Below are 24,167 nucleotides of genomic sequence, written 5' to 3'. Positions count from 1 at the left end.
CCCACCGGACGCGGCGTGTGGAACACCATCAAAACCGACGCTCGCTCTCCATCTCAAACTCCAAATCAAAGAAAATCGACACGTGTACGGTTGTATATCAAGGACCACCGCAACTACAGTACAGCCGCGCCTACACTGTCCCTTGAAAAGACAAGACTCGGTGGCTTGCTGCTCAGCGAAAGCTTTCTTCTCAAGAAAAGCAACCGTTGCTGCAACCCTATGAGATTTTAAATAAATAAATAAAACCAATTCGAAAGGTGGGCGTGCACAGCGCAGGCAAAAATTAAAATATCAAAAGCAAACCCCCAATAATTTATTGAACCAAGTGAGTAGTGTTCTGCTAAAATTTTAGTTATTTTTGGTCCCTCAACTTGAGTCTTAGTTTCACTTTGGCCCTCAAATTTTCTTTCTTCTCAAGTTGGTTATAAAATGATACTACATTATTTCTCCTTCTGCACACATATATTTGTTTCTGACAATTGAATTAAATAAATTAAACATTAATACTGAATTTGTCAGCAAGAAACTCTGTTTGGATCAACATCAAATCAATGTAGCTTCGGAAAGCCCAATTAAATTGAGACACGTTTAAAATCAAATGTGTAGATTATTGTTTGTATTACTACGCATGGGCATAATTGGTCACATGTAAGTAAGTGGAGGACATTTTTGTCAAAGTAAATGAATTTTCTAGATGCAATTCAAGAAATCAGATGTTGTTATCTAAACTTTCGTAACAAAAATCATTTCTGTCTTTATTACTTATGTTATAATAAATAGGCGGATCTCAATGAAAGTGAAGTATTCATTATGAACAATAATGTAAAAGGATTCTATGATGTTGTAAGAAGAGAATGCTAAGAAAACTTTCTCAAAGGCGAAGCTCTCTATGAACTTTGTGCCACTTAATATTTTTTACATAATATTTTATAATTTCGTCACTAAAATTGATGTTAAACTGTAAGATAACATAAAGTTCTTAAAGAATCTCACTTTGAGAGTCTCCTTAGTATTTTTTTTAGTATAACGATATATTTTATACTAAAAAATGAAAAAGTTTGACTAAACTACATAATAGACAACTTAACAGAAGTCTTCTTAGCATTTCTTGTTGTAAGAAATCAAATAGTTAAGTACAATTATAAATGTTAGGGTAAAGTACAAAAAACTACCTCAACTATTGGGGTCACGACAGTTTCATACCTCATCTTTTAAAATTGACAATGTCATACCGCATCTTACGAATTTGTGACAATGTCATATCTCCGTCAATTTTTCTGTTAGTTTTTCTGTTAAATGCTGACGTGGCAAGAGACGGGGACCACTTTCTATTAAAAAATTAATAAAATATTATTAAAAACTAAAAAAATATTTAATATTTTTTAAATATTAAAATAATAAATAAAAGTAAAATTTAAAAAAAAAAGGGTAAAGTACAAAAAATTACCTCAACTATTGGGGTCACGACAGTTTCATACCTCATCTTTTAAAATTGACAATGTCATACTGCATCTTACGAATTTGTGACAATGTCATACCTCCGTCAAATTTTCTGTTAGTTTTTCTGTTAAGTGCTAACGTGGCTTGATTCGGGACCTACTTTCTATTAAAAAATTATTAAAAACTAAAAAACAATTATTTAATGTTTTTTAAATATTAAATTAATAATAAAAAGCAGGAAAAAAAAAAACCCTCATTTTGTCCCTCCCCTCCCCCCTCCTCCCTCCTCTCTCCTCTCCCCATCTTCATCTTCTTCCCCCACCTGCAAATCCCAACAAAAAATAAAATAAAATCCAATTTGTCTTCCCCCCCACACCCACACTCAATTTCCCCACACTCACACTCTTCTCCCTCCTGCAACCTAGGAAAAAAAAAAAACCCAGATCCCGTTGGTGGGAAGAGGGTGAGCAGAGAAGGTGGAGGATGGGTGCGGAAGAGGATGTGGAGAATGGATGAAAGTGGTGGATTTGGGGTTTGATGGGTTTTCAAATTTTTTTTTTCTTTTTCCCTTCTTTTTTTTCCTCTTCTTCTCTTCTTCTTCTTCTTCTTCTTCCGCAGGGGAGTTGATGGTTTTAAAAAAAAAAAAAAAAAAAAAAAAAAATTTCTTCCTCCTTTTTTTCCTCTTTTTCTTCTTCTTCCTCCTTCTCCTTCTCCTTCTCCTTCTTCCGCAGGGGGGTGTTGATGGGTTTTCAATTTTTTTTTTTCTTTCTTCCTCTTCTTCTTCTTCCTCCTCCTTTCCTTCCTCTTCTTCTTCTTTCTCCTTCTCCTTCTCCCTTCTTCTTCTTCCGTGCCGACAGGGGGGAATTTTTTTTTTCCTTCCTCCGTTTTTTACCTCTTCTTCTTCTTCCTCCTCCTCCTCCTCCTCCTCCTTCTCCTTCTTGTTCTTCCGCAGGGGGTTGTTGGGTTTTCAAATTTTTTTTATTTTTTTGGGTTTTCAGGTGGGGGGAAGAAAATGAAGATGGGGAGAAGAGAGAGGAGGGGAGGAGGGGGAGGGGAGGGACGAACTGATGGTTTTTTTTTTTTCCCCTCTGCTTTTTATTATTATTTTAATATTTAAAAAATATTAAATAATTGTTTTTTAGTTTTTAATAATTTTTTAATAGAAAGTATGTCCCGAATCAAGCCACGTGAGCACTTAACAGAAAAACTAATAGAAAAATTGACGGAAGTATGACATTGTCACAAATTCGTAAGATACGGTATGACATTGTCAATTTTAAAAATGAGGTATGAAACTGTCGTGACCCCAATAGTTAAGGTAGTTTTTTGTACTTTACCCTTTTTTTTTAATTTTACTTTTATTTATTATTTTAATATTTAAAAAATATTAAATATATTTTTTAGTTTTTAATAATATTTTATTAATTTTTTAATAGAAAGTGGTCTCCGTCTCTTGCCACGTCATCATTTAACAGAAAAATTGACGGATGTATGACATTATCACAAATTCGTAAGATGCGGTATAACATTGTCAATTTTAAAAGATGAGATATGAAACTGTCGTGATACCAATAATTAAGATACTTTTTTGTACTTTACCCTAAATGTTATACGCACATTCAAAAGTCTAGGACCTCTTTTCAAAAAAAAAAAAAAAGAAAAAAAGTAGTCTAGGATCAATATGAGACCAAAATAATTGTGAAGGCCGAAAGTGATAAAACCTCAAAAATTTAGGAGCAATTACAAGAAATTAAAACTTTATGCTCCAATCCAACGGTAGATAATTAACATAGTACGGATGTGAAATCAAATCAAAGGCCCCTATACATATACTAGGAGATCACTTGTAGTTGACACTCCTGTCAGCTTTTCCAAAAATAAGAGAGCTTCTTTGAACCGCCCACCACCTACAATACCACCTTTCCTGTCTGCTCCTTCCATGGAGGTTTCGAAACGTTTCTCTCTCTACATTTTCCTCCTCTGCTTCCTCCTACCCTTGAACAGCAAACCCACCGACTCTGTTTCTGCAGATGTCGAGCTCCTCCTGGGAAAAATCAAAGCTTCACTGCAAGGTAACTCTCAGAACTTGCTCTTATCTTCCTGGAACTCCTCTGTGCCTCTCTGCCAATGGAGGGGACTCAAATGGGTTTTCTCCAACGGCTCTATTTTGCTCTGCACCGACCTATCCTCCCCTCAGTGGACCAACTTGTCACTCTCCCGAGACCCAGCTCTCCACCTTTTTTCCCTTCAGCTCCCATCTGCCAATCTCTCTGGTTCTCTTCCCAGAGAGCTGGGGGAGTTCTCTATGCTCCAAAGCTTGTACCTTAACATAAATTTCCTCACTGGGACCGTCCCATTGGAGCTTGGGTACAGCTCTTCCCTCTCTGACATCGATTTGGGAAGCAATTTGTTGAATGGGGTTTTACCGCCGTCGATCTGGAACTTGTGTGACAATCTGGTTTCCCTTAGGGTTCATGCGAATTCGCTATTCGGTTCGGTTCCTGAACCTGCATTGCGAAACTCTAGCTGCAAGAATTTGCAGTTTCTTGATTTTGGTGGGAACAAGTTTTCTGGGAATTTCCCAGAATTTGTAACCCAGTTTGGTGGGCTTAAAGAGCTTGATCTTGGAAGTAACATGTTTTCGGGTCTCATTCCTGGGGGTTTAGTGCAGTTAAACCTCGAAAAATTGAACCTTTCGCATAATAATTTTAGTGGGGTGTTGCCTGTTTTTGGTGGATCAAAGTTTGGTGTGGAGGCTTTTGAGGGTAACAGCCCTGGACTTTGTGGGGCGCCTTTGAAAAGTTGCAGTGGAAGCTCTGGGTTGAGTCCCGGTGCAATTGCCGGCATTGTTATTGGTTTGATGACTGCAACTGTGGTTTTGGCTTCATTGTGTATTGGGTATGTGCAAAACAAAAAGAAAAACAGCACGGAAGAGAGTGAAGATGAAATAGAGGAAGAAGAAGATGAGGAAAGTGGGGGCGGAGGCGGTGGCGGTGGTGATCAAGGAAGGCTTATTTTGTTTCAGGGCGGTGAGCATTTGACGTTGGAGGATGTGTTGAATGCAACAGGACAAGTGTTGGAGAAGACCAGCTATGGGACTGTGTACAAGGCAAAGCTCTCAGATGGAGGGACCATCACTTTGAGGCTGTTGAAGGAAGGTAGTTGCAAGGATGGGAGCTCTTGTCTTCCTGTGGTGAAGCAACTGGGGAGGATTCGCCATGAGAATTTGATTCCGTTGAGAGCTTTCTATCAGGGGAAGAGAGGGGAGAAGCTTCTGATATATGACCATCTTCCTCACAGAAGCCTTCATGATCTTTTACATGGTATGCATATATTTCGTGCTTATCTCTGTCTTTTGTTGCTATTCAGTTGTTCTGTGAGATTGAATAGTTTTGTTTGCCTATTAAAAAATTAGCTTTGAAATACTTTGTTTTGTTATTGATACATCGTATGTCTTTGGCCTCTTGTGATTGTTGAAACATTTCAAATCATCAATGTTCGATGATCGCCCTAGATATTTATCAGTTTCTATTAATAGCTAATTGTAATACCGGAAAATACGATCAAACGAGAGTTTGAACGGTTCACTGCCCTTGGCTTAGTAGGCCTCTGATACCTGAAAGGATTCACTGGCATGAAATGTCTCAGGAGATGGATTGGTTTCACTGTCCGGCATATGATTACAGGTTTACTTTGTACAATTTACATGGATATGAAAGAGTGGAAACTTAGTTACAGGGATCTTGCAGTCAACTGTTATGTAGGAGTCGTTTTGAGAATTCATAAAAGCCCTTTGGAAGATTTGGAAACAACAGATTATATTTAGGCTGTCTCACGTTAAGCAACTTCAAAGACTCTTGCTTTCCTAATCCTATGTTTCTCAAATTGGAATCAACATATCTTCCACAACCAATGACCTATAGAGTTGTGAAAGCATCTTGAAGAAAATGTACACATCCTCAAAGGGTTCACATATTATTTGCTGCCTATTTCTTAACTTATCGACACTCACTGTGGAATTGTTTTAACTATTTTTTCATCTGTTTTTGTTGGATGCAGAAGCCAGAGCAGGGAAACTTGTGTTGAACTGGGCTCGGCGACACAAGATTGCACTGGGAATAGCTCGAGGACTAGCATATCTTCATACTGGTCTTGAAACACCTATCACTCATGGGAATGTAAAATCTAAGAATGTGCTAGTGGATGAGTTTTCTGTAGCTAGGATCACAGAATTTGGGCTTGACAAGCTAATGATCCCTACCGTGGCTGACGAAATGGTGGCGGTCGCAAAAATTGACGGTTATAAGGCACCAGAGCTTCAAAAGATGAAGAAATGTAATTCAAGGACAGATGTTTATGCATTTGGAATTATTCTGTTGGAAATTTTGATAGGCAAGAAGCCTGGTAAAACCGGGAGGAGTGGTGAATTTGTGGATTTGCCTTTGATGGTGAAAGTTGCAGTCTTGGAGGAGACGACACTGGAGGTTTTCGACGTGGAGGTACTGAAGGGGGTGAGGAGTGCAATGGAAGAAGGCCTGGTTCAGGCATTGAAACTCGCAATGGGTTGCTGTGCGCCGGTTGCTTCGGTTAGACCCTCCATGGATGAAGTTGTGAGGCAGTTGGAGGAGAACAGGCCAAGGAATAGGTCTACTTTGTACAGCCCAACAGAGACAAGGAGTGAGATTGGTACCCCGTTTTGAAGCTTCCATTTCTTAAAAACATGTCCAAAATTATGACTTAATTGAAGGCTTCACCTGCTCGCGCTCTAACGCATGCTCTCTTATCGATTAGCCTCGGCATCTTCGCAATTGAAAATGTTATGTATCTCTGATTCAGTAGAGAATTGTAGGAGTTCATGGTGATAGGATTTCTTCATATGGTGGTTATATTTTTAGGATGAAAAATTAATTCATGGTCGCTGTGTATTTTATGATGGCATTGCCTCTCTTTTAGTCTTCCTTTTCAAGCAAGTGTGCTGGAATGTGTACCAAAATCTCAAATATATTTATGTTTATGCTGCAAATTTCAATGCAGAAGAACCCAAATGTTTCACTATAAAACAATCCATTAAGACATAAACACACATATTTGTAATAATCAAGAATGTCTAAATTCTTTTTTATTTATTATTTATTTTTGTTTATTATCAATTTAGCTCATGAGAAAAATGTATTTATTAAGACATAAACACACATATTTGTAAGAATCAATAATAATACCACTATTATTATTGCAGCAATCTTCTAAAGGAGAACTTACTGTTGTGTCTGCAACATTTGATACTTTATTTATTCTATAATAAAAAAAGATTGAAATATTCTCATTTTAAACTAAGCGGGGTTGGTGTTTTTACAAGAAATCTCTGGCCAACCTTTTGCGATTGATATGTTGTGATAATATCAACAACACATCGATATAGGGAAATGGTTTTTGTACTACTTTTTAGTTTATGATGTTTGAACAAGTAAATCAAAGAAAAATTAAGGAGCTGGAACAAAGGGAGAACAGTGGAAAGAGAAAACGGAAATGATTAGAATTAAAGAGCTGAAAGAAAAGGAGAAAGGGGAAGGAGAAAACGAGAATGACGAAGTCATTTCATATGGATACAATGAGACCATTCGTTACCGTAATAGTGCTATTTGGGAACATTAGCCTAGCCTAGGTTTCTCATTGCCTAACCACATGGCAAGAACAAAGAGGGTGACAACTGCGTAGCTTATACATGCAAAATCTCAAACAAGCTTAGTTGGATAAAATGTGCCCATGTTTTTTTAGGTCACATGCAAAACAATGTGGCCTTGTCATCAAATATTTCATTGCCTAAAGTGCAATTACAATATTATATGGACCAAAGAAAATAGAAAATTACAAACAAAAAAGAAAATGTGACTAGAAAAAAATGTACACTTCTTCAAATACTTGATTGGGGCAAATAGGGTGGAAGGAAGGGATGTAAACTTAATGGCTCCACACCAATAATCAAGGGAAAGAAAGAATGAGTAATAATTTCTTTCTTCCTTCTGTTCTTGTTTCTTCTGTTTCTTTTTTTTTCTTCTTTTTTTTTTTTTTTTTTTTTTGGGTGTTTGGGGGGGGGGGGGTGTTGGGGGGTGGTGGGATTGAAATATAATTAACATTGGTAACCCCTCCGGCAGCTGAGGACGCCGGCGCTAGCCGTGATGGAGCCAACCAGTGAAGATGACTTGGCCCCCAAGCTAGAGGCCCTGGCATAGCTTGCTCCAGAACCAGTTCCCGATGCAATGAAATAGGCTCCATTGAGCATCAGGTCTCCTTCTGATCTCCAGTTCCAGTGCGTCCAGTCATTTGGATCAACTCTATGTGTGACCTGCAAATTATCAATTAAACAAATTGCAAATGTTGTCAAATTCCAACCTCATCATCTTAATTAGAAGAACTAAATAGACGGGATTGTAAATTGCGGTTTGTATATAGCTTATTGTTTATTTACCGTCTTTCAATTCATTTTTTACTAATAGTTTGTAATAGGTTTTATTTGTGCCTATTTCAATCGCTTTATCAAAATTAGCTTCGTTTTTGTATTCCGAATTTATACCTCCTTTGCAAAAGCATTGTTAGGGGCCAGATATCTGTTGCCCTGGCTGTTAATTGTGGGTTCAGCACTTCCACCAATGGCATACATTTCCCAATGTGTGTAGTCATTGTTCACCACATGGAAATACCCGTGCCTACACCTGCAAAATTAATTCAGTTGGCGACCAATTAATAAATTTAGAATGTGTGACTCTTTATGGTTGCGGAATGTGATCAGCTGGTAGACCGGCAGAATACAGCCGGTCGATCCGCGACTCACAAACTGCAAAGTTTATCAAAGAAACTAATAGTTAATCACTTCAGAAATGTTACCTTGGCATCCTTTGAATAAGTCCCTCACCAAAATGATTGTAAGCAATTGTAACTTGCATAAGCTTGTCCCTTACATAGGAATCACTGTGACCCAGTAACATAACCTGTTGCAATCACCAACATAAATGTTCGTTAATTTCTTATTGTGTTTTTAATAAAAGTGTTTATGAGTATCAATGCTTCTAACGAAAGCAACCCAGACGAGCCTAGTTATGTACCTCATTATGATGGGTGAAGTAGTTGTTGGAAATGGTAATTGCAGTAGAGCCCATAATAGCATCAATGAGCCCATCAGCACAATTAGAAAGGGAATTGTGGTCAATCCAAATGTGGCTAGATCCAAAAATGGAAATGCCATCCCCGTCCGCCATCGTCCTCCACCCGTAATGGCTCGGCGAGCTCCGGACCAGGGCATTTCCGGTAGATTTGCAGTCATGGATATGTAGCCCATGGATAATGACATTAGTAATATATTGAATCGTAATGCATGCCCCATATGCAATGTGCACATTGACTCCACGTGCATCAATTGTCTTGAAGCTGTTCATAATTAGCTCTTGCTTTAGTGTGATCACCATGTCACGCTTGAACACAATCCACAACGGCCTGTCCTGGATGACGGCGTGGCGGAGGGTTCCGGGTCTAGGATTGACGGGATCATCATTGCTGGGGTCGTTCACGACGTAGTATCTCCCGTCGCGGCCACCCACGGCGTTGCGCCCAAACCCTATGCCGCAGTTTGCAAGGCGCTTGCGGTGGAGCTGCCACTGTGGGTCACATCTCCAACAATCATCAATTGGATTCCCCGTCGCACATGAAAAGAATCCCAAATTTCTTCTCTCTGTGCTATTACGAATGGTCCTGAAAATAATTGCAAATAAACAAATAAATCATCAAATTTATATAATATAAATAAATAAATAAGCATGTGAAGCAAATAATGTAATGTCACATGCATAAATAATCTTAAGGGGCCTAAGGGCCATGTGAATACATGGTAGGGACATACTATGTTTGGCCATAATAAACACCAGGGATAAGAAGGATACGGTCCATACGGAATTACGCCTTTTTTTTATTATTTATAATTATTTTAATGTTTTTCCTAAATTTAGTGACACAAAGTAATAAATGGGGAGGTGAACAATTTGTTTGTTCATATTGCAGTGTCGGTGGAGAATTAGGGTCTTATAAAAATTGCATGGAAGTATTTAATGAGGTCGCGGCGGATCCATTGAACGACGTAGTTTCTGTCAGTAGGGTTAGCTGTTGTATCAGCTAAAAAATGAAGCAGAATTCTGTTGAGAGAAAGTCTTTTGGTACATAAACCAGATCTGCGATCTCTTCACCAGGCTGGTGATGGGGAGCAAAATTGAAGAAGAATAGACCCCACTAAATTGGGGAGTTATGATCTTTTTTAAGTGAAAGGAACAGTTAATTGAGTGTTAAAAAATAAATTTAGGGAAAAATAATGTGACTTCTGACTTTTTATATATGGATGAGACAAATTGTTCATATGAGATGGATTGAATGATGAGAGCTTTTGACTCTTGAGGGCATTGTATTCATCACATATGAGGCATTGGATTCTAAGGTGTTGACTATGCTAATTTGGTTCCCATGATTGGCTTATGGAAAGGCAAGAGATCAGTTTGAGTGAAAACTAGGAGATGGTTTTGTATGGTATATAACTAAAGTGTGGTATGTGATTGATATTTAAAGGGTATAGCGATTTTATCACTCTGAATTTAGCTTCTCGTACTCCAAATTGAGTACTTCATAGTTTTATAAACTCTAAGGGAAAGTATCAAAAGTTAAACTACAAGTGCTCAATTCGTTGCTATGAGTAAAGTATGAATACCATACTTGTTAGACAAATTATTGTGTGGTACTTTAACACTATCACGTATGTATATTATCAATTCACATATAATAGTATATAAGTATGGTTGCCTATTGATATCAAACGATAAACTATGCACCAATGTTCATCCGTACAATACGTGAGCTGGTTACACCACGTAATAGTGTTCCACCATCACGCTAACAATCTTTCCACATGAAGAGGAGGGGCTTTAGACTTTAGTGAGATAGAAAAACAACCCAAAGGTGCACAAACAAATGCATTGGCACATAAAGCTAATGTGAGATAGAATGAGATTTGGATAAGGGGACGGAGAAAGAAAAAAAGACAAGAAAATAATAATGCGAAAGCGTGAGGAGCGGATCTGGCGACATGGGCATGTGAGGAAAAGAAAGAGAGGTTGCTGCCGCAAGAACATGCCAACAACATGGGTGGTTGATTCCCCAGAAATCTATAAAGTTTAAACACAAATTCCTAAGATAATAATATTAATAACATAATATAATATAAAAGATAGATTATTTAATCATTAAAGACGCAGAGAAAATGGATCTTTGTAGAATATAAGATGACAAAGAATTTGTACCATCAGAAATAGCAGCAGCTTATAATAAAACAATGTAGTTTTGATTCTCAATCAGTTACTTTTTAACCTTGATCTGTACGTTAGGTTAAATTTACAAGAAGTGGTCCTCGGGATCTTTTTCGAACAATATAAGTGTACCAATCCTAACCCAGCATGGTTATTTTTGCTTGGAACTGTTGACCCTTTTTAATTTGACTGGATTTTTTGGCGGTAAAATCTGAATTGTATTTGACTAGATTTAATCTACATATCGGAAAACAATAGAAGAGACTTGTATGAAACCGGATGCATTCCATTGTATCCTCTCTTCTTTCGTATATGTCTCTCCTTTCGCGTAGTGTGATACATAAAAAGAAAGGTAATACATAACAAATTGACGTTTCGTGTAAGTTTTAACCGGAAGAAAGGTATGCGGAATGAACATGTAATAAAACAAGTTGGTTTGTAATTGAAGCGATCATGCATCCGTAGCACTTCTTATTAATTAGGGTAACATGCAAATCATAAAAGAGAGAAATGAGAGACTTACATGTCAACCATGGAGGCTATTTCATCCGGATTATCTACTGCATGCTCATCCAAAGCTTCATCAGACCTGCAAACACAAAATTACTTCCACCAAATTAGAATTCTTTTTTTAATTGAGAAAGAGTTACTAAAAGTTATTATTAACGTGAATCACCTAATTAAATAAGCACAAAGAGATACACACAGCCCGATAAGCGTGGAGAGAGAATTGGATTATGGCAAAAATGACATGATTAATTATGACTTAATTTGATTAGTGCAAGTATTCAAGATTGCTATTGGATAACTGTACATGATATGAAAAAGGTAATTTTGGTATGTAAAAAACTAACATTTCTAAAAGAAGGGGAAAACTATGATCACCAAATAAAGGGTCTAGATTTTTCAGATCCAATCTCAGTTAATGCCTTAAATTTGCACTCTTAGCCAATTCGACGATCCAAATCAAATGTTCTAAAACCAGCCGGGGCAATCCTTGGTTGTCTCCGAAAATGTATCATTATTTTTCTATCTCTCACATTACGTTACCATTTTGTTAAAAATTGTATTATTGAAAAACTAAGAAGCTTAGGAAGGAGGATGTATCCCCAGTTGAACGCTAGAACCACCTTAAAGCTGAGAAGTTAAAAAAAATAGCAAGTACTACTGAAAAACTGACCTTTCTGCCATTGATGAGTTCTTGGAGCTCAATGACTCCTTTGGTCCCACAAACCTACCACACAAAAAAAGCCCTAATCCAATGAGCACCCAAAACTTAAAGACTCCACAGTGAAATGCAGCTCAAATTAAAAATAAAATGCATACCTAGAATTTACATTCTTGTCAGTCTCTGCAGAGGCATTTGTGCTTGCAACCAGAGCTAGAAGAACCGCCATTGTCGAAAGTAACAAAAACAAGTTCAAAGAGACCGCCATTGTTGGTTTAGAGCAAGCTCTCATGCTCTAATTTCTGTATTTATGTTAATAATGGCGCTCGACCGGTGTGAAAAATTGAAGAAGAAGAGGAGGAAAAATGGAAGGCAAATGGAGTCGAAGAAAAGTTGTCATGGCGCTGTGTTTATATAGTGAAAGGGCCGGGCCTAATTACTTTTCTAATCTCACTTAAATTAAACCCTGGTTAAGTTAATCACAAAAGTAAACAATATTTAACATCCTTTATCACCACCCTTAACTGCCACTAACTGATTCTCTCACTATCTCTTTAAGGTCCGCCACTTGTCAAAGGTGTGTGTCGGTCAGTCATGTGCCGCACCCTTTCTGGTCTCTCTTCACACTTCCTCCAACCCCGAAAGCCCACGTTACCGCATTTATTTTCATTTATTTTTATATATTTTTCTATTTTTTTTAGGGTGATCTACAAACACATCTTTTTTTATTTTATTTTATTTTTTCCTTCTTTTTTCACCCCATGCATTTTTTATTAAAGTATGATTATCTCTCATTTTATTCTCATCTTTTTCCCTCGTTTTCTTTTACATATTATTTTTTATCTTTTTCTGGCTATTAAAAAACTAACACACAATGTTGACATGATATAACTGTAACCATTCAAAATGGAGGGAATGGAAGAAGAGGGAAACTACCAGGAGAGAGAAGACGTGGCTTAACATTAACCGTTCAAATATGAGGGAAAGGAAAAAGAGAGACTAGGAGGGTGAAGAATCCTACTGTTCTTTTTTAACTTCTTCATTTTTAACTATCAAATCAAATGAATTAAAAATAATAATAACAAAGAAATTAACGAAAAGTGTGCAACGTAAATTGAGTGTATAGCATAATAGCACTACTTTTTCTTACTGAAGCATATTTCTTCATATAACGTAATCGCGGTGGTTTTTAATCTAGTCTACTCGCTGGCTTTTGGAGCCACGCAGCCACGTGTGGGTACCTGATTTTCCGGTGGCGTATGAGCTAGCTGGAATATTAAAAGAGTTGACGACTGACAGGTGTCCTCGAAATTTCCAAAGAGTACGGTACTTGCGGGCAATTAAAGTTTCAAGATCCGCTACGTCACCGGTTCTTTGAGTAATCGTCCGTACTCAGATCCGATTAGGGGTTTTTCATCTTAACTTGGCTTCTCTGCCCTTCCAGTTCTTATACACTTTTATTCTTTTCTATTTGTGCAGTTACGGTTAAATCAAGTTAATATTTTATATCACTATTGATTTTTGTTTTATTATCTCTATAAAAAAAATCAATATAAAATATTGACGTGGTTTAACCGTGATCGCACAAAATAGGAGGGGATGGGAGTATATGGGAACTAGGAGGGCAGAGAAGCTGAGTCCTTTTCACCTTGGCAATGTTGGCATTGTCGCTTCAGATCAATTTTTATTATTAAAAATTTTGGAAATTTATAGTTTCTTTTTTAGTTGGCATTTTCACCAACAGGATCCTCTATGGATTCTTTTGCTGAGGATTCTGGAGATCTGTGAATTGTGTCTGTTCATCGTGAAGTTAGTTTTTGTCAAGCACTGTTTATGTTTATTTTTAAATAAAAATATTTAAAATGATATATGACCGCACGATGTACGATGAACGGACATGATTCACGAATCCCCGAAATCCTCACAAAGAGGGACTCTGCATTTTCAAGGAAGGAGTGTTTCTTCCCATGCAACCACCATACTAATATAAATGATTTTATATAACGATATAATTATCCTAAATAGTTGCAGGAATAAATTGATTGCGGACTCGCAATTTTTGAGTTTCAAAATTAGAGAAATATTACTAGACTTTGTTACTAAGTGACACAAATTAGAGTCATTGGAATACTTTTTTTTTTGTTTGATTTTTGCTTTCAAATTAAAAAAAAAAAGAATTAAACAAGTTTTCATTTTTCAGTTTTCATAAAGATGAAAACACACAAGAATATTTGCTTTTTTGTTTTGAAACCCAATACAATTACCAAACGGACCATAAATATTTGTTTATTTCTTAGTAAGAAAAAATAGTTGACACTTCAAAAAAATCATCATATATGCACTCCTTAAAATGTGATTATTCCTTTTCCTAAAATAGGTAGCTTTTGTATAATTTGATATAGTGTTGATTAATTTGAACAAAAATGCTATTCCTATCACAATTTTCACACCACATTTGTATCACATCTCTAATAGAGATGAAACTCATATGTGTTGATGAACCCTACTTCTATTTGAGAGGTAGTACAAATGTCGTATGAAAAATATGATAAGTGCAACATTACTCTAATTTGGATGAACACATCAATGCATGCCATATATTTGTATAGTCTCAAATAATTTTTATATGGTGTTATAAATTTGGTGAATTTCAACACCGTAGGCCATATATATATATATATATATATATATATTTGTTCTTTGTTGTTTTGTGTTGAGAAATGTTACGTTATTGTAAATGTAAACGGTGCACATAAAACAATATGTTGTAAATGTGGCATCGTTAAAATCTTCTCCGGTGTTTTCTATCCGATATAAAGAAAGAGAGACGTTGTATGTTTAATGGCGATGAATCAAGTATCAAGTGATGTTGAGCTAGAATGTCATGTTAGCAGGCTTAGAGAAAATCTCATTTGATTGGACATCCAATCCATTGCACTACCCAAAAATCCATAACAGTTAGGAGTCCACCATTAATGCCGCACCAACTCTCCCACCACCACCCTTGGCCCACCATCACCGCCCCTTACCACCGCCTTGATCTGCCACCACTGTCGTCATCACCCTGTCCGCTTCATCCCACTGTCGCCACCATCACCACAACAGTTTTACATAAAATTTTACTAAAAAAGTATATATTGTGACACTACTTTTCACACGCAAACCACTTTAAAGTATATTTTACTACTCGCTGAACTACTTTACTTTACGATAGAATATTATTCTCAAAACAAGCAGAAGCAACTTTTATTAAAGCTACAACATTACCAAATTTGCCTGTATACCCTCTTTGTATTTGGTTTGATGTTGTTCCTCCGAGTGTAGGGACTTTTTATTTACCTGTTTCACCCTCTAAAAAAGAAAACCAATTCTTGATAATTTTTCAACGTTCCTAAATAAATATTGGATTGAATTAACTGAAAAAAAAAACTCAAAATTAGGATAGATTGCTTTGGGTTCTAAATTTGTGTTCGTTTTTTATTGAACAACCCGAAAACTTGGTTGTTATTACTCATTAAGCATTCTTGACCACTCAACCAAAAGGCCAAAACATAGGATTCATCTTGGGCGGCCTAAAAAACTCATGATTGATTAATCATATGTGACGTTTTTTTATGTCTGTGCATGAGAGTATGACTATGGATTTCAAGAATTCAACAAAGACGAAGCTCCTTCCATTTTCATTCAAACAATGCAGATATTATGAAAAATAATTTCATTTGGCTGTAAAGCATAGAAACTTCCAAGGTGAATTAGAGGATGAATAACCTATGCGTAAACAGATGATAACCTAATTAATTATTGAAGACTGCTGAATTTGAGGATGGTGATTGATCTAATCTGATTAATTTGTCAATAAACATGTATCATAGTACCTAACTCAACCGCCTTAATTTATTGTACCTTAGGAACCAAAAAATTGATCATATGATATGCAAGCCTACATGTATCCCACGTTGTTTTAGAATCTTTCACCCTAATTTGTTTTTAAAAAAGGGTGGCGGTTTTATTTTATATATATATATATATATATATTAATAATTGACACAAATATTAAAGATGAGATTCTAGATAATATTCAAGAGGTCCTTGATTTAAGGAAACTTTAAAAAAAATATAAAAAGCCAATTTCGTTAAACTAGTTGTCATTGTATTAGCAGATTTGAGAGCAAGACATTGTTAGGATACTAAGTTGGGTTATCCAAATTAATGAGATATGTGTATGTTCTGTTAGGTAATGGAACCCTACTAGATGATTGACACTTGTCATGAGATGGGATGATTTAGTTAGTTGGGTGGTTACTGTCTAGAAACTTACCTTGCAAGTCTGAGATAGATATATAGCAGACTAATTGTGCAAAGGAGGTTATGATATGAAAAAGTATGTTGTGAACAGTTATATAGCAGGCTTATGTGTGTCATGCGTTGAGGTTAGAACAAGGTTCTTATTATTGGTATCAGCCAATTCTACGATCCCACGTTTCCCTTGCGTATGTCGAGGGCAACCACTCGAGCCACAAAGATGGATGCTCGCGTCACCGCCCTTGAAGCTTCGAACTCCAGAATCGAAGAATCGGTTCAGAATCTAACAGCCCAAATGACCAAATTCATGGCGTCGATCGATACTCGTCTCTCGTTGGTGGAATCTCGGTCGGTTTCCATGGAAGAGCAAGGCCGTGATCGTACCAATCGTGTGGATCCGTCTGAATTGGGGGGAAATCCCATGGATTCGGAGTAAACCTTCAGCGATCAGAATCTTGATCCCAATCTGCAATTCCAGCGTCAAGATACTAGATTCCGTCATCAAGATTATCAATTCCAGTTTCGCCAGCCACCAATCAAGCTCGATTTTCCAAGATTTGGTGAAGGTGATGATCCCTTAGCTTGGGTGTATAAGGCGAAACATTTCTTCGAATATTTCTCGGTCGCCGACGATCGCAAGGTTCAATTGGCATCTTTTCATTTTGATCGAGAAGCCCTTCAGTGGTTTCAATGGCGGAATTGTATCAAGAACTTTCCTCGTTGGCCTGATTTTGTTACGGTTTTCTGTCGTGAGTTCGAGCCATCGGAGTTTGAGGATTTTTCTGAAGCTTTGATTCAATTGCGACAGACGGGGTTAGTTCGAGATTACATTGCAGCGTTTAGGCGTTTGGCAAATCGAACCCATGAGATTGCTCCGTCGATGCTTAAAAGCTGTTTCATTGGGGGATTGAGACCGGAGCTCCGTCACGATGTCAAGCTTCTGCGACCATCGGACGTTTATGAGGCGCAGGCTATTGCCTTACAACTCGATGCTAAGCTTGCTGATTCTAAGATCCGATCTTTTTCGAAGACTCCAAATTTCTCTTGGCATAATTCGGTGGGCAGTAAGGTTACTCCAGGTCTTACGGATCCAGGTAACCCCAATTCCTCTGTTACTTTTCCTAAACCAAACACTGTGAAGAAGATGACTTTTGAGGAAATTAGGGAACGACGGAAAAAGGGTCTTTGCGATTATTGTCCTGTCAAGTGGTTTAGAGGGCATGTTTGCCAAAGTCAACAACTCTTACTACTTGATTTGTCTGATAGATCTGAGGAGGTTCTTGATGAGGATCTTGTGTTAGATGAGGGTGATGAGTTATCGAATGCTCGTATTACTACCTGTGCTGTGTATGGTGTCTCTGCTCCTGATAATATTCAAACTATGAAGGTCCTAGGGTCTATTAAACATTGGCCTGCAGTGATTCTTTTCGATTCGGGAAGTTCTCATAATTTCATCAACTCTGCCCTCGCCAAGAAGATGGGTTGGAGAGTCGACCCTCTTATGAAGTTTGATGTGATGATTGCCAATGGTGGTACAATTCCCAGTATGGGGTGTTGTTCTCAGGTTAGAATTAGTATCCAAGACTACGAATATATCTCGGATTTGTATGTTTTGCAATTGGGTGGTTGTGATGTTGTCTTGGGTGCTCAATGGTTGCGAACCTTGGGACCCATTCTCTGGGATTTTGAGAAATTGAAGATGGAATTCACCTTAGGCCAACGACACTATTGTTTGTATAGCTCTCCTCCTCCTGCGCCAAGTTCCGTATCAGTGTGTCAAATGGAACGATTGCTCAGTCAAGGGTCTTTTGGGGTTGTTTTATTCTTTCTTGATCCGAATACAACAGTAGCAGTGGTTGGAGATCTCTCGGATAGTCAACAAGCAGGGTTGCAGGAATTGCTTTCTCAGTTTGACTCTATCTTCCAAACACCTACTACTTTACCTCCTTCAAGATCCTATGACCATCAAATTCCACTTTTGGAGGGCAGTAAACCACCTAGTGCAAGACCTTATCGTTACAATCCAATACAAAAATCTGAAATTGAGAAATGTGTTCAAGAGCTATTGGATTCCGGGTTTAGCCGTGCTAGTAACAGTCCATTTTCCTCTCCTGTTTTGTTGGTTCGGAAAAAAGACAGCAGTTGGAGGATGTGTATGGATTACCGGGCTTTGAATTTGTTGACGATCAAAGATAAGTATCCGATTCCTTTAATTGATGAATTGTTAGATGAACTCTTTGGGGCTCAATTTTTTTCTAAGCTCGATCTCAGAGCAGGATATCATCAAATCCGAGTTCATCCTGATGATATTGCCAAAACAGCCTTCCGTACTCACAGTGGCCACTATGAGTTCCTGGTAATGCCCTTCGGCCTCACTAACGCTCCAGCAACTTTTCAAAGTCTCATGAATGAGATTTTTCGGCCCTTTTTACGTCACTTTGTTCTGGTCTTTTTTGACGATATCTTAGTTTACAGTTCTACTTGGGAGGAACACTTGCGACATCTCAGTACAGTTTTTCACGTGCTACAGCAGCATAAATTGTTTGTAAAGAAATCAAAATGTGATTTTGGTAAAACACAGATTGAGTATTTGGGTCATGTGGTATCACGGGATGGCGTTGCAGCGGATCCTTCCAAGCTCCGGGTCATTCAAGATTGGCCTTTACCTGGAACCATTAAAGCCTTGCGTGGATTTTTGGGTTTAACTGGGTATTACCGCAAGTTTATACCAGGTTATGGCAGAATTTGTGGCCCACTAACTGCCTTAACAAAGAAGGATGCCTTCCATTGGAATTCCGACGCTACGGTTGCTTTCAATCAGCTTAAAGATGTGATGTTATCTCCACAAGTTCTGGCTCTTCCAGATTTTTTGCAGCCATTTGTGATTGAAACAGATGCATCTAACACGGGCATTGGGGCTGTTCTACAACAAGAAGGCCGCCCTATAGCTTTTACAAGTAAAGCCCTTGGTCCTCGGTCTCAAGCTATGTCGGCATATGAAAGGGAGATGCTTGCAATCGTCCATGCTATTAAGAAATGGCAAACTTATCTTCAAGGCAGCCACTTTGTTATCCGCACAGACCATCATAGTTTGAAATTCTTTCTGCAAAATCGGGCTCATACTCCATTCCAACAAAAATGGATTTCTAAACTCTTGGGCTTTGATTATGAAATCCAGTACAAACAAGGCACTGAAAATCAAGCTGCGGATGCTTTGTCTTGACTACATTCGGAGGCTCAGTTATGTGCTATTTCCTATCCCTATATGGGTTGGTTAGACGACTTGAGGCGCCACTTGGAACAAGAGCCTTGGATTATTTCAAAACTCAAGGACCCCTCGGTGTTGACTAGTGTTGCGGCTACATCTTCCTCTTCCTTCCATTTTGATAATGGGTTCCTTAAGCATAAAGGCAGAATTGTGTTGAGTCCGACGACCAATTGGAGGGATAAGGTGTTTCATGAACATCACAGTACCTTGATGGCGGGACATTCCGGGTTTCTTAAGACTTACAAGCGACTCTCTCGCTCTTTCTATTGGCATGGCATGAAGACTGATATTCGACGGATGGTTGCTGACTGTCAGGTGTGTCAACAAAACAAATACGAAACCTTGCCTTCACCAGGCCTCTTGAATCCCCTGCCAATTCCTCAAACTGTGTGGACTAATATTTCCATGGATTTTATTGTTGGGTTGCCGCCTTGCAAAGGGAAGACGGTTATTTTTGTAGTTGTTGATCGGTTCTCTAAATACGCTCATTTTGTGGCACTGTCGCATCCATACACGGCCCATTCCGTTGCTCAGGTTTTTGTGGACCACATATTCAAGCTCCATGGAATGCCTGCCACGATCGTTAGTGACCGAGATCCGGTGTTCCTAAGTGCATTTTGGAAAGAGTTCTTTGCATTACAAGGGTCTAAACTCTGTTTGAGCTCGGGGTATCACCTCCAGTCTGATGGGCAAACTGAGGTAGTCAACCGTTGTCTGGAAACATATCTGCGTTGTTTTTGCAGCCTTCAACCAAAAAAATGGCTCCAATGGTTATCATGGGCTGAATGGAGTTACAACACTTCTTATCACTCTTCTTCGAAGCTCACACCATATGAAATTGTGTATGGCTAACTTCCTCCTGCAATTCCAACGTATGAGTCTGGCACCACCAAATTGGACATGGTCGATCGCTGTTTACAAACCCGCTCGCAGATTTTATCTCAACTCAAATCTAATTTGGAAGCTGCTCAGGTCCGAATGAAGCAACAGGTGGATAAACATCGTACTGACCGTTCTTTTGAAGTAGGTGACATGGTATACCTCCGGCTTGTTCCTTATCAACATCAGTCTTTGGCTAGTCATCCATTTCATAAGCTCCAACCAAAATTTTATGGACCTTTTGAGGTATTGGAGAAGATTGGATCAGTAGCCTATAAGATCTGACTGCCAGTTCACTCCAAATTACATCCTGTCTTCCATGTCTCATGCTTGAAGAAGCAATTGGGTGTGGGTGTGGCTCATACTACTCCGCTCCCTGATGTCACGGATGATGGTCTGCTACCAGCAACCCCATTTGCCATTCTCCAGTCTCGTGTACTTACCAAGGACAATTCCCAGATCCCTGAAGTTCTTGTTCATTGGAAGAATCATCGCAAGGAGGATGCCACCTGGGAGCCGTATGACGATTTCAAGTGTCAATTCCCTTCTTTTCAATCTTGAGGACAAGGTCTGTTTCTATGGGCAGGGTAATGTTAGGATACTAAGTTGGGTTATCCAAATTAATGAGATATGTGTATGTTCTGTTAGGTAATGGAACCCTACTAGATGATTGACACTTGTCATGAGATGGGATGATTTAGTTAGTTGGGTGGTTACTGTCTAGAAACTTACCTTGCAAGTCTGAGATAGATATATAGCAGACTAATTGTGCAAAGGAGGTTATGATATGAAAAAGTATGTTGTGAACAGTTATATAGCAGGCTTATGTGTGTCATGCGTTGAGGTTAGAACAAGGTTCTTATTAGACATACCCCATAATAAACAAAGAAATGCTTCTAAGTCTTGAAATCATCTACACCCAAATTCAAAAAACTGAAATGGCCATCTGAAGTCAAAAGAACTGTATTCTTGATGAAAATGTTACACACTTCACGAATTGGGTAATCCTCAACCTTGTAATTGCACGTTAACTTGACCATATCATGGCAATCGTATTCGATATTGATTTTAATCGTTTTAGTGCATGCATGTAAACATTTTTGTGTACGTAATAATAATATATATAATAAAATCAAATACAAATACAACAACCAAACCGTCATCTGTGATTCTATACAATGAGTTGGTACCCACTAACTAAGCCCTCTAGTTGATATGTATACGTATACGATTTTTGACAAAAGTCAATGATAATACGGTGCAATATTTTCTATTATTCAGGGAAGATAATGTGATACGAGAGGTGCAATAACCTATTGACATCATGAACTTTTGATGTTTTTCCGGTTTTTCGTATTTCGGGTGTGATAAGTCAAATGCCTCCTCGGCACGTAGGCTTGCAGGTTAAAGGTATGCATGCATGTGCTTGGAAGGAATCTGCCATTGTCATTGGTTGGTTCAAAACCCTAACTATTTTCACATGGGCAGCTACATTATTATAATTCATATTCAAACGCATCCGCTTAACGAGAACCTTGGATTAATGGTTTACTTTTCGGATTATAATCTAAGTCTTTTTATATCAAGAAATCACGAGAATATTCTTCTTTGTATCTGCCAAAAGCTAAATACATATTAAACAAATTAAACGAGTAATATGTAAATTTATTCGAGTAATAGTAGCTAGGTAATTTTGATATTCATTAAGATATACTAATTCTCCGAGATCTCCGTGTCGGTACGTACTTGGGGGCATACACATTTTGTTCCAGGACTTTCGTCTGAGTACACATTTTGGTCCATGATTTTCGTCTATGAATGGAAACTAGGGTTAGATCTTCGGTTTACCCGAAGTACAAATAACAACATACACACATATACTTAAAATTATAGTCTCTATAGCATAAATTAACGATATTATCCTTTTTCCTTTTTATTGCTTAATTTTTGCTAAATAATAAGAATAAGTATGTTCTCTTGGTCACAAATGCATGATCACTCATACATAATTTTTTTTTTTTTTTAACAAATGATATTATCTACACTAAAAGAGTAGAGGAAGAGACTAAACCTCTCAATAGGCTAGCAATAATGTGCATGGTTCAAATTTGCCTTTGGTTCTTAAGAACTCTTACTTACAAATGAAGATGAATACTACTAGACCATAGTACTAAATGGCATGATCACTCATAGTTAGAATTTTTTTTTTTAATTTTTATGTTTTTAGCATTTAATCCCTATCCTTAATATAATGTCCAAAAGGAAGTGATCATAAATCTTCAATCACCTAATGGCTTAGAAACGAGACTCTGTACTTATATACGCATCAGTTTTACTTAAGTCCGGCCTTTACCATGAGATAACTTCAATCATTGATACGTATAATTTATTGTCGACATGTTATAGCCAAGAGGTATGTAATTTACAATTGCCTATTTGCCTACATTCATTCATTCATACCACTAAATGATTCATACATTGGATGATTGGAGCGCGGCATTAATGCCATAAACTCATCATCATACTATTCTTTTCCTCCATCTGTTGTTTTGTCTTCTCTCTCTCTCCCTCGAAAAGAAAAAAAAATTAACTTTCCCTCCTCGTCTTTCTGTATCAACTTTATATATTGTCCTGCATTATTGCTCTAGACACCTGGAAAATGGAAATAACTAATACTTGAGAAGCCAAAACTGCCACCAGATCCAAGTCCCATCTTTGTCCCTCGTTCAAGCCTAACTTTTAACGCTCAAAGTCTCAACCTTCTTAGAGTTTTTTTTACAAGATGTTGTCGCATATCTTGCATTGCACATCTAATAGTAGTTGTCATTCTATATTCTTGAGTTCCGTTTCCCTATATTTTGTAGAAAATTATGTTCATCGTTTGATTTTAATCCAACAATGGAAGAGAAAGTACAATACAATAAAAGATGACCATCTACAGTTGAATTAAGATTGAACAGTCAGTGACAACTATTTTCTTAAAAGACGCAGTCTAAGAGAACAAAACTGCTATACTAAGAGAGAAAGATAAACTCGTCACATCCACGATTTACAAGAGTGCATAATTTTTCTCTAGTAATAGACTCAATCTTAAATCATTTCAAGTCACATAATAAGATAGAAAAACAATAAACTCGAATTTTACATCTAAACTTTTCTACACAGGCCCTTTCAATTTCTCAAGCATAAGCATATGCCTTGACCGAATGAAATATATATATATATATATATATATATATATGCATGTACATACACACATATATATTTGGCGTTGAAAAATCCATATAAAATGACCACAACTAGTCCCTAATTTGGAGGCAGGCAGAGGATCAAATGTGTACGCGTACTAAGTTTGTCCTTTTGAGTTTGCATGAGTCGTTGTTGTTCAATGTCATTATTGGCCCACATGGGTTGTGTTATCCATTTGTGGTGGATCTCATATTCATAGTTTTCTTTGCACCCAGCTTACAACACATGTCATGTTACTTTATTGTGTTTGTTCTGCAGACCTGTGTTTATTTTTCCGCTAGCAAATCCAATTTCTTCTTCGAGTAGTAGTGTTTACACCACTCTAAAACTAAAAGTTTTGACAATATTGCGTGCATGAATTCTTATGTATTAGGTTCAACAAATAGTAGTCTATAACTGTTTGAGATAAAAGTGAAATTTGGGTTTGTTGGTATAGTTTAGCTCGATACATGCTAGAGATTTTGATATGGACATTTGCGTATTATGGGAACGAAAATGGAAAAATTGAAAATTTTCGGTGCAA

At 37.6% G+C, this 24,167-nt stretch overlaps 2 protein-coding genes across 2 annotated transcripts; one reads left to right on the top strand and one right to left on the bottom strand.

The window, feature by feature from the left end:
• Positions 1-3,291: 3,291 nt before the first annotated feature.
• On the top strand, positions 3,292-6,517 carry LOC137729500 (putative kinase-like protein TMKL1). Its single transcript, XM_068468461.1, has 2 exons — positions 3,292-4,763; positions 5,500-6,517. The coding sequence occupies exons 1-2, from the start codon at positions 3,380-3,382 to the stop codon at positions 6,138-6,140; spliced, it is 2,025 nt and encodes a 674-aa protein (XP_068324562.1). The 5' UTR covers positions 3,292-3,379; the 3' UTR covers positions 6,141-6,517.
• A 1,032-nt stretch (positions 6,518-7,549) lies between these two features.
• On the bottom strand, positions 7,550-12,311 carry LOC137729440 (probable pectate lyase 8). The gene is made up of 7 exons (XM_068468386.1): positions 12,105-12,311; positions 11,959-12,012; positions 11,302-11,367; positions 8,541-9,183; positions 8,323-8,426; positions 8,012-8,150; positions 7,550-7,783 (listed from the first exon to the last, which is right to left on the bottom strand). The coding sequence occupies exons 1-7, from the start codon at positions 12,236-12,238 to the stop codon at positions 7,568-7,570; spliced, it is 1,356 nt and encodes a 451-aa protein (XP_068324487.1). The 5' UTR covers positions 12,239-12,311; the 3' UTR covers positions 7,550-7,567.
• Positions 12,312-24,167: the final 11,856 nt, after the last annotated feature.

This window comes from Pyrus communis, chromosome 3 (genome assembly GCF_963583255.1).
Source record: "Pyrus communis chromosome 3, drPyrComm1.1, whole genome shotgun sequence".
NCBI classification, from domain to species: Eukaryota; Viridiplantae; Streptophyta; class Magnoliopsida; order Rosales; family Rosaceae; genus Pyrus; species Pyrus communis.
Note: the sequence above shows the minus strand (reverse complement) of the source record. Positions and strands in the feature narration are given on the sequence as shown.

Coding starts and splice junctions, on each gene's coding strand:
- LOC137729500 (XM_068468461.1), top strand. CDS start 3,380: ATGGAGGTTTCGAAACGTTTCTCTCTCTACATTTTCCTCCTCTGCTTC. Junction 4,764..5,499: donor CCTTCATGATCTTTTACATG/GTATGCATATAT, acceptor TGTTGGATGCAG/AAGCCAGAGCAGGGAAACTT.
- LOC137729440 (XM_068468386.1), bottom strand. CDS start 12,238: ATGAGAGCTTGCTCTAAACCAACAATGGCGGTCTCTTTGAACTTGTTT. Junction 8,151..8,322: donor CTTATTCAAAGGATGCCAAG/GTAACATTTCTG, acceptor TTAATTTTGCAG/GTGTAGGCACGGGTATTTCC. Junction 7,784..8,011: donor ACAATGCTTTTGCAAAGGAG/GTATAAATTCGG, acceptor GATAATTTGCAG/GTCACACATAGAGTTGATCC.